The 10300-nt window shown below is 56.3% G+C and overlaps 1 protein-coding gene across 5 annotated transcripts in view; it reads right to left on the bottom strand.

Annotated features, from left to right (window-relative positions):
- C11H11orf49 (chromosome 11 C11orf49 homolog) overlaps positions 1 to 10300 on the bottom strand; it is a 202280-nt gene that overhangs the window by 2019 nt on the left and 189961 nt on the right. For 2 of the 5 annotated variants that reach the window (XM_043482468.1, XM_043482469.1), the window contains 3 exons: positions 6743 to 6828; positions 4848 to 5043; positions 1626 to 1689 (listed from right to left, as the gene is read on the bottom strand). In XM_043482468.1, coding sequence (XP_043338403.1) covers positions 1626 to 1689; positions 4848 to 5043; positions 6743 to 6828 — 346 coding nt within the window. Of the gene's footprint in view, positions 1 to 616; positions 1377 to 1625; positions 1690 to 3885; positions 3996 to 4847; positions 5044 to 6742; positions 6829 to 10300 lie in introns of those variants that run through there. The other 3 variants (XM_043482470.1, XM_043482471.1, XM_043482472.1) reach the window with 3 other exon arrangements.

Below are 10300 nucleotides of genomic sequence, written 5' to 3'. Positions count from 1 at the left end.
GAGGCTGGAGATCCCTGAGCCCTCACCCCGTGGCCTGGAACTTCTGGCCCTGGGCAGGCAGAGCTATGGGAGCCAGTCCTGGAACTCTCCAGGGGGTGCTGGTCTGGGCAGGGATGAGCCTAGGAAAATGTGGGTGCCCGGCGGCTTCAGAGGAGGAAGCCTGCTCTGCTTGGGTCCTAGGGTGAGTTTTACTTTCTGGAAGTTGCAGGCCACACATCTTACTGTCCAGCTTTGGCTGGAAGCTGGTAACTCCTCCGCCTGTCTTGTTCATAGCTGCACCCCTGAGCAGGTGCGTAGAAAATGTTTAATGAAATGGGTTAAAAGACTGCAATGGCAACCCTTTGTGGCCAGTCTCTCAAGTTATGGGCACCTGGCCTTGAACCATCTGAGCTTGATCCTGAAAGCTCTGTCCAGCTGTGACCACCTTTCCCATGAAAGGCAGAGATCATGTGCAGGTAGTGAGTCCCTCTTTGCTCATGATCTGAAGCAGGTCTCCAGGCTTGAGTGGTTCTCTGTCCCCCAACTTCCCAGTCCTGCCAGAAAAAGCTGGAACTTGGCACCAAAACCTCAAACTCACCCCTTCCCTTCACCCGTCTCATGGCTTTAGACTCACCACTTACCAGACACAAGGGACTTTATTCATTTCACACATTTAACTGTTAGACACAGAGGAGACTTGAAGCGGTTTCTGAAAGTGAAATTTCTTTTTGCCCACCCTTCTCCACCTTATGGCTAGTGGCTAGTCCTCTAGTAGGCTACCCTGGCTACTCCTAATACTTGCATCACTGGGTGTCACCCTTGACCATGGAAGGCCCTGCATGGTTCCTGGAATTGCTGTGAGGAGATGGGGATGGTCAGCGGAAGGGTAAAACCAAGTCACCCTTCCCGTGGCCTCAGCTCAGTCTGCCCTCAGCTTGGGGCCTGGTGAAAAGCTGACTGACAGGAGAAAGTAGGCTGTTTAGGTAGGCTTTCTAGGGTCACTGCTTAGCTTGGCTGATCATCAGAACTTCTCTGGCAGGTCTCTGGGCTGGGGCTGTCACTTGGCTTTTTCACCAGTAGAGGGCAGCTCTGCACGGGGGTGGGAGAGGAGATGCCTGGAGTCCCAGGGGTTGGAGAACAGGATGAAGAGGTGAGTGGGTGGGGAGCTGGGAACTGGACCCAGAGGTGGGTCCTGTGCTCTAGACAAGACCCTTCTGACTCCTCAAGTCTCGGACTCATCTGTCTCTTCAGTGGAGCCATCGCTCTCTGCATCCACTTTGCGGGCAAGATGGAGGGGTCTCCAGGGGGAGCCAACCCGGGGAGGGGTGCGGGGAGGCAGGCAGCTGCCCTCTGGACCGGCAGTGACCGAGGTGACCAGGCCTGGGATCTGCGCCAGCCTGAAGAAGGGGAGACACCCGAGGGAGCGAGGTGCCTTGTGTCCAGAGACTAGGACCCCTCACTCACTCTGGCGTGTGAGTGAGACCACGGGCTGCCTCCCCAAAGGATTCAAAGAGCGGCCGCCTCGGGCCTCTGCCGGCCCCCAACCCCTCCGACCAACGGACAGGTGCTGTGTGGCCCGAGTCGGGTCTGATCCGACTGAGGTTTGGTGCCCACAAGGGGGCAGCATCTTCCTACCCAACACTTACAGCCGCTCCAGTTCCTCGTCCATGGCTGGGTCGTGCATCAGGTCCCCTTTGTCGGGCAAGGCTCCTAGGAAATAATTGGGGGCACAGAACTTAACGCGAGGGTCCTCCACCCAGGCTTCAGTCAGACAGTGCCCTGCCCAGTAGCTGCCTCTGTGCCCCTCATCGTCATGTCTGCCTGCAGTGTTGACCCTGGGAGAGCTAATCTGGAAGATTCAGGGAACAGAGGTTTAAGATCTGCTCTGGGGGCCGTAAGCCCTAGGTGCCGCTGGAGAAATTTAGTGAGCCCCCCTGCATACCCTCCCCGATCATAACTACGAGACAGCCCCCAAATTCAAGGTCACTGCACAAACAGAATGAGCTTCTTCCAAGACCGGATGGTATGTTGTGAGGTGGTGCTACTGGCAAAGAACCCGCCTGCCAGTGCAGGAGACGAGACAGACACGGGTTTGATCTCTGGGTCAGCAAGATCCCCTGGAGAAGGAAATGGTAACCCACTCCAGTATTCTTGCCTGGAGAATCCCTTGAACCGAGGAGCCTGGTGAGCTACAGTCCTGGGGCTGCAAAGAGTCAGACAACAACGGCTGAAGTGACTTAGCACTCATGCATGAGCTGGTGCCGAGGGTTTCGTCCTTTCCTGAGGCCCCAGGTACTGAGCTGAAAAGGAGCCAGAGACACAGGACATGGCCAAGGCCCCAAAGGCCAGAAGTTGCTTAGTTTTGTGCCTCCAAATCAGGGGGATTCCACTTTGGGGACAGAATGGTAAAAAATGCTGTCTCAGCTCCTCTGGGAGGGTCCCAGGGCAAGACGGGAAGGCCGGGTCAGGATGAGACCTGGCTCTCCTCGCTCAGCCGCAAGTCGCCAGGAGGGGCGCTGTCCCTTCTCTGATATCACTCAGCAGGTTTCCCCTGCTACAAACGAACGGCAGTCATTGTCCGACATCGGGAAAGGAGAGAGGAGGGGTCCAGGGTGCCTCCTGGGGCTGTTAACAGTGGGAGGGAAGGTAGAGCTGGAGTCTGCAGATAGATTCTTACCCTCAAACGTAAGAGAAAAGAGCTGCCCTGCTGGTCAGAAGCTAGTTAACAGTGCTGGTCCCTGGAAAGCCTCGACCTTAAAATTGTCCATCTGGCTCTACTTCAGTTCCTGACCTTTTCAGATGATGCTTCCTGGCGCCTTTGGTTCTAAGTTAGTGGTGATCACACTGTGTTGGATGGAACCCTCGTGTGTGTGTAAGTGCGTGCGTGTATGTGTGTTGCCTTCAGGACTGAGGGAACAGGACAGCCCCCCTCCACAGCTGGCTGCACCTGGGGTAGCTCAGGTCTCTTTTCCATACACGGGAGACGCAGGTGAGGACAGAGACCCTATGCTTCTTCCCGTCTCCCACTGGTTCAGCACTGCAGGGGACGTGAGTTCCATCGCTGGTCGGGTAACTAAGGTCCACGCTCCACAACTACTCAAGGCCACTTGCCCTAGAGCTGGCATGCCGCAACAGGAGAAGCCACCGCCATGGGAAGCCCGTGCACCACAACTTGAGAGGCACCCCAGCTTGCCACAATTAGAGAAAGACTGCACGCTGCGACAGAGACCCAGTGTAGCCAAAAAATAATCTAAAAACAGAGCAGGCAGATGCGCTCTTTCTTGTTTAAAAAATAAGAACACTCTCAAGCTCTGTGGGTGGTGATGTCAGCCTGGTGGCCCCTCCCCGGGAGGGCAGCAGGTGCGGGAGGGGGCGGAGGAAGGTGGGAGGGGAAGGTGGACCAGTGAGGATGAAACAATGGACAGGAAAAACTGGGCCGGAGCCGGCCTCCATCCACCACCGCCCTTTTTCCCCACTCCCTTTCAGACTAGTAAGATTTTTTTTTCCCCAGATGGGAAAAAAAAAGGTCTCCTGAGACACACCTTTGTCTTGCTTACAAATGGGGTTCAAGTCTCTTTGATACATAAGCTCTGGAGCCAGTGATTAAATAGTCTGTGTCTGCCCAACCTGCAGGCCAGTGCCCAGAGCAGAGCCGGGGATCCTACGGGTGGGGGAGTGGGGGTGCTGGGCACGCCTCTGCCCCGGGGAGGCTGCTTCATGTCCGGGCAGGACCCGGGTGGGGGAGGCCGTCCGTCAGCACAGGAGCAGGGGAGGCCTCAGAGTCTGGCCCTTAGAAGTCAAGGCAGGCCTGGCAAATCTGCATCCCCTGTGGGGACTCTGTCTACCGACAATTGGCTCCTACGTGGCTTTCTGACGTCAGGGCGGAGGCAGCCGGCTCCGGCTTACCTAGGGCTTGGTTGATCCCGTGATGCTTTGAGAGGGCCACGAGGAAGCCGTAGAAGGTCAGTCTCTGAACATTGCTGAGGACCTCTTTGACCAGTGCCGGGGGTGGGCAGCTAGATGGGAGAACACAGATTCAAACACTAGTTAAGTCTGATGCCTTCTTTTCATCCAGACCTTAAGGGTTAGGAGGGTGTGTTCAGTCGCTAAGTCAGGTCCGACTCTTTGGGACCCTGTGGCCTGGAGCCCACCAGGCTCCTCTGTCCATGGGATTCTTCAGGCAGGAATACTGGAGTGGGTTGCCATTTCCTCCTCCAGGGGATCTTCCCGACCTGGGAATCGAAACTGCATCTCTTGCGTCTCCTGCCTTGGCAGGCAGATTCTTTACCACTAGTGCCACCTGGGAAGCCCTCAGGAGGGCGAAAACCAAGGGACCTGCCTGCCCTGGGAACCTTAAGGCCCTGGGGAGCCTGGCAGAACTCTCGGAGCAAGGCCTTGACTGTGGACAGAAAGGCTGGCATGTTCACTGATCACTGCTTCACTGGCAGGGGTGGGGGATGGGGAACAGGCGCTGGGCGATGCCTCCTCTCCGAGGAGACACAAGCTGGCTGCTCTGTCCCCAAGGGGACTTCAGGACAGCTACACAGGACAGCTGCCTTCTTTTTCTGTAGGGTGAATTTTGCGCACAGTGGATATTTTTCTCCTTCTCTCTAAAAAGTCAAGACCAATCTATCTCCCAGCAAGAAGAAGGGGCCCAAGCTGGTCAATAACATCTGGTCTTGCCCAAATGGAAGCAAACCGCCCCTGTGAGCCACCTGGGAAGTCTGCCAATCATCAGCCTGGACTGGGGGCAAATGGCACTGATTTACATTCAATACGTCAAGGGCCTAGGAGCCTCGGGCCCTCAGAACAGCCTGCTGGAGATCCACCGCAGCCTGCAGCCACAGGGGGTTGAGGTGGGGCCTCACCTGTACTTGTGCCGGTCACACAGGTTCTCCAGGCACTGGTAGAACAGCGCGGCCTCCACGCCCTCCAGCGTGCCCGCCTCGCCCGCGGAAGGCCGCTGGCGGTGCTGCCCGCTGGACGACGTGGGCACGATCACCGTGTTGGGGTTCTTGCCCGACAGCAGGTCCTGGTAGATGGCAGCCACGCTCTCCAGGAACTCTGCGTACAGGGCGGAGGGGCGCGGGTCAGGCGGGGAGGATGCCCTGGGTCCCCTCACCAAGGGCCCCCTTCTCTCTGCCGGTCAGCTCAGCTCCCCAGTGAGTCCTCAACGCATGGCGTCTGGGGAGCAGGGGCCCTCGGCCTCCTGTGACCACCTCGCTCATGAGGGATGACATGCGTGTGTGTCTCAGCTCGCACGTCCCCTCCTCTGGAGGTTCTTCCTAGACCAGGCGAGACCCCATTACATGCTTTCAGGCACCCCAGACTCCTCTGGGACGCTTATCCAGTGAGGGCGTTTCTGTGACTGGTTCGCTTTGTCTCCTTGCTGGAGTGGCAGACCTTGCCCACAGGCCTGAACCATGCCGTGTCAGCCTTTCCCACACCCAGCACCCAGCACGGTGCCTTGGTGCATAGAAAACGCTATAAATACTTTTGAAAAATGTAAAAGGTGAACAGGTACACATTCCTGCTGGCAAACCCCTCTTGTCAGGCCACCTGCCTCTCTGACTAAGAGAAGCAGGTTGGAAATACCCTGGCAGGAGAGAAAGCTTATGAGCTGCTGATTTATTAAACAGCTGAACTAGTTTTCAGGTGTTAGTTGCTGAGCCCAATGAGCCGACTTAAAGGCCCACCTCCCCATGGCTGCCCTGTTCTGGGGGCCGCTGTGAGGAGAGAGCCCAGACACACGGTGAAGGGAACAGGGTCTCCACACGCGGCTGCTCCTTCTCCAGGGCCCAGGAGCCTCAGAGAAATGGGCAGTGGACGCCCGGAGCTGCTGAAGCAGGTGGCGAGACCCTAGACTGCAGCCCCTGCCGCCCCGGCCCGGGGCCACCATCAAGAGGACAGGAAGTGGCGCCTGAGTGACGCCGGGGCCACCCGCTGGCAGGAAGGCCACGGGCAGGCTCCAAGGACAGCCAGCCCTCTGTTTCCTGGAACAGCCTGTTTGAAACAAGTTTGCTTATGGACACAGTCAGCAGCTTCAGGGCCCAGCACTCCATCCGACGTCGCCGCGTGTGAGCCGGGGGGCGTTGGCATCTGGTCAGCCATTTTTATTCCACCTGGGATTGCAGGGCGCAGCCGCTGCTTGCTGGGGACCCGGGGGGCGAGGGGCAGCGTGGGAGAGGACCGGCGTGCGCTGATGAGGAGCTGTGCGCTCACACGTCTGCGTCGGGCCCCGGGAAAGACCTCGGGCCCCGCTGACACGGCCGAGGGGCTGAGCGCGCGCGGTGCGGCGGGCCCTCCGGTCAGGCCTGGGCTCCACCGCCCGGCAGCCCGGCGCGTTGGCAGCTCCCCTCTGTCCGCTTCTCTCTTAAAAAGACCGCCTGCCTCTCAGCGCCGCGGTGAGGATGAAGGTGCCTAGCGCTGGGCCCGGCACACCGTACGTTTTCGCTCAACGGGAAATGCCTCGGGGACCATCCCGGAGCGTGTGTTGGTGGTGGTGTGACCGCGGTTATCACTTAAGCTGATGTGTCCCCCTGCTGGCGGGAAGCGCCGTGGTTTTCTGAGCCATGAGGAGGCTGAGCGAGTCGTGTGACCACCGGCGACAACGGGACATCCTGCGGGGCGGCCCGCGGGGAAGCCCGCCACGCGCAGGGAGGAGATGCAGAAACGTGCGGGCCAGACACGCAGACGGCAGGGCCCAGGGCCGGACGGGGAGTGAGGTCCCGACAGGAGCCACTGGGGCCGGGAAGACTCTCACCTGAGTAGTAAAACTGGATCTGGAAGGCAAAAAGGAAGTCTGAGAAAGACATCAAGCAGTCCATGGCATCGTCCATGAGCACGATCCTGAGGGGCAGAGAGAGAAAGCGAATATGAGAGTGCGTGCGTGTGTGTGCGCGTGCGTGTGATGGAGGGGTGTTGGGGTGAGCCCTTCCTGGGGCTCCAGTCTCCCTTGGGACAGCAATACACTGGGGAGACGGCTCCCCCAGACAAGCTGCTCCTTGTCACCGCACTTCCCCGTTAGCTGGGCTCTGCCACCAAACTGAACTGGGGTGGGGGGGGCAGGCTCCCACTTCAGTCTCTGTGGCACCAGCGAGTGGATGGAACATGGGCTGCGGGGAGGGCGTGGCAAGGAGGGGGGTGCCACTGTAATGCCGCCAGGATTTCTTTTCATATCCTTCAGCAGTAAATCCTTTCATCCTGCAGCGAGGACCATTTAGTTCAGAATAAATACAGCTGATCAGCAAAGGCAAAAAGAACTGCCAAGAGGTTTAAAGGGTCTTGGCAAGTGCCCTGAGATTTAATAGGCGACCAAGGGCCAGACGGGCCGCAGGCACCTCCATCCTGGGGCACAGGCGGCACCGAGGGCCGGGGGTACAGCCTGGGGTCTGTCTTTGAGGGGGTCAAGGGACACGCCCCCTCCAGGGGCGCCGCGGCGGCCGCTGCGCCTCCACGCTGACCACGCCCACAGGGTGACCGCTCCCGGCTTCGCGCAGGAAGAACACCACGTGACCACTAGAGGGCGCCGAGCGAAGCCGCGTTCATACTCTGCCCAGGGCCTCGCCGGAGACAGGACAGGAAGGGAAGGAAATGAGCACTTGCCGGGCTCCATCCTTGTGCCAGGCAGGGTGCCAAGCTCATCTACTGACGGGCAGCCGGGCCCCCAACCTGTTTCTTTTCTCTTTTTTCCAGCCATGCGGCATGTGGGAATCTTAGTTTCCTGACCAGGGATCGAACCTGTGTCCCCTGTAGTAGGAGTGTAAAGTCCTAACCACCAGACCATCAGGGAATTCCTATCCCCCTCCCCAATCTGTTTCTGACTGGGCCCTATCTTTCCTTAAACAAACAACCACCAAAAAACCAACTTATTTTGCTGTCTCGTGGGTTTTTCAAATTCTCTCTCCACCTCACTGGGTCAGAGTCCCTAGACTGGCAACTGGATCAGCTCCAGAGACTGCAGGCATTGCTCACCTCTGGGGAACGGGCTTTAGAGAGACTATGATGTGGACGGTGCCCCTGGGATTGTGCGAGGCAGCTGGCCTGGCTTCAGGTCTCCCGGAAGAGAGAAATGGTTCCTACATCTAGTCTCCAGGTGTAATAACGGTAACAATAGAAATAGGCAGTATTTACTGAGTCCTTAATTCATCGTAGGCACCGAACAAGGTATTTGGATGGACCTGTGGTGGTTTAGTTGCTAAGTTATATCTGACTCTTTGAGACCCCATGGACATTAGCCTGCCAGGCTCCTCTGTCCATGGGATTCTCCAGGCAAGAATACTGGAGTGGGTTGCCATTTCCTTCTCCAAGGGATCTTCCCAAACCAGGAATCAAACCTGGGTCTCCTGCATTGCAGGCACATTCTTTGCCAACTGAGCTACGAGGGAAGCCCTGAGTCACAAGGTATTTAACTTATGCTAATTAAATTTTGAGAGTCCCTTGGACAGCAAGGAGATCAAACCAGTCATTCCTAAAGGAAATCAACCCTGAATATTCATTGAAAGGACTGATGCTGAAGCTGAAACTCCAATACTTTGCCCACCTGATGCAAAGAGCTGACTCATTGGAAAAGACCCTGATGCTGGGAAAGATTGAAGGCAGGAGAAGGGACGACAGAGGATGAGATGGTTGGATGCCATCACCGACTCGACGGACATGAGTTTGAGCAAACTTCAGGAGATAGTGACAGACAGGGAAACCTGGTGTGCTGCAGTCCGTGGGGTCACAAAGAATCGGACATGAATGAGTGACTGAACAACAACAATTAAATTTTATCCCACAACAATCCTATGAGAGGTGTTGTGATTATTCCATTTTACAGGTAAAGAGACTAAGTCTCAGAGAAGTCAGCTTAATAAGGTCGCACAGCTGGTAAATTTGCTCTTCATGTCATGGACTTGCTTCCTACTAGGTCTCACCACCTCTTTTAAAATAAAGATACAGGACATGAACGGAGGAGCCTGGCAGGCTACAGTCCATGGGGTCACAGAGTTGGACATGACTGAGCAACTTCACTTTCTTTCTTTCACAGGATATAAACACCTGCATTTTATTTCTTAGTTTATTATCTACCTAACTTTTCTTCTTCTCATCTATATCTTAGGACCTTAATTGTTTCTCATGTATCTCTTGGGGAAGAAAAAACCTACCTCCTCTACCAGAAGACCCTGATGCTGGGAAAGATTGAAGGCAGGAGGAGAAGGGGACGACAGAGGATGAGATGGTTGGATGGCATCACCGACTCAATGGACATGAGATTGAATAAACTCCGGGAGTTTGTGGTGGACAGGCAGGCATGGCGTGCTGCAGTCCATGGGGTCGCAAAGAGTCGGACACGACTGAGTGACTGAACTGAACTGAACTACCACAATTCAACCTTAAAATTCCCTCTAGAAAAAAAAATTCAGGGCCAGAGTGGGAACAAGCAATGCTGCCAGTGGCCACAGGAGGGCGCCCTAGTCCTTCTGGCGGAGGCTCCCGGGCCCAAATGCTGAGACTTAGGCCAAGTAGCTGTTCAGTTACCCAGTCGCACCGACTCTTTACGACCCTGTGGACTGCAGCCCGCCACGCCTCGCTGTCCCTCACCATCTCCTGGAGTTTGCCCAAGTTCATGTCCGTTGCATCGGTGATGCCAAGTATTTACCTCTTTCCTTATAACCTGAGCAGAACGGGCAGGCGAAAGGGATGAGAGAGGGTGCAAGGCCCGGATTCTGGCATCTGGATGGGGTCAGAGGGGTAAGAGAGGCAGAGAGAGGGCAGAGAGAGAGGCTGGGGTGACAGAGACACCCCAAACTGCAGAGGGAGAGTGCATTTTTCCAGAGTCCCGGGGAGGACCCAACGTCCCCAACGCCCACAGGGGGAGGGAAAGGCCCCCTGAGGAGAGAAGGCAGTGCCCTCCCCTTCCTGCCCTAATCCCGGCACAGCCAAGAACCAGAATGGCCTGAAGTTAATTACTAGGGAAGAGCCCTGGGCTGAGAACATCCCCAAGCAGGAAACCACGAAGGGGAACCAAAGCCTTTGAAGATGTTACTTGGCTCCTCTTGTTTATCATCAACCTGGGACCTGGTGCTCCTGTTTATAGCAGTTACCTCCCTTTACTATTTCTCTTTCTCTCTCTCTCTTTTTTTGGCCACGCTACAAGCATGCAGAACTTCCCCAACCGGGGATCGAACCCATGCCCTCCGCAGTGGCAGCTCGGAGTCTTAACCCCTGGACCATCAGAGAAGTCTGAACATTTCTCTCTTCACCTATTTATTCACTTATTTCATACAAACGGTCCCCATCTTAACGACAGGTCAGCTTAGGTTTTATGACTTTACTG

This window comes from Cervus canadensis, chromosome 11, assembly GCF_019320065.1.
Source record: "Cervus canadensis isolate Bull #8, Minnesota chromosome 11, ASM1932006v1, whole genome shotgun sequence".
Taxonomy (NCBI): domain Eukaryota; kingdom Metazoa; phylum Chordata; class Mammalia; order Artiodactyla; family Cervidae; genus Cervus; species Cervus canadensis.
Note: the sequence above shows the minus strand (reverse complement) of the source record. Positions and strands in the feature narration are given on the sequence as shown.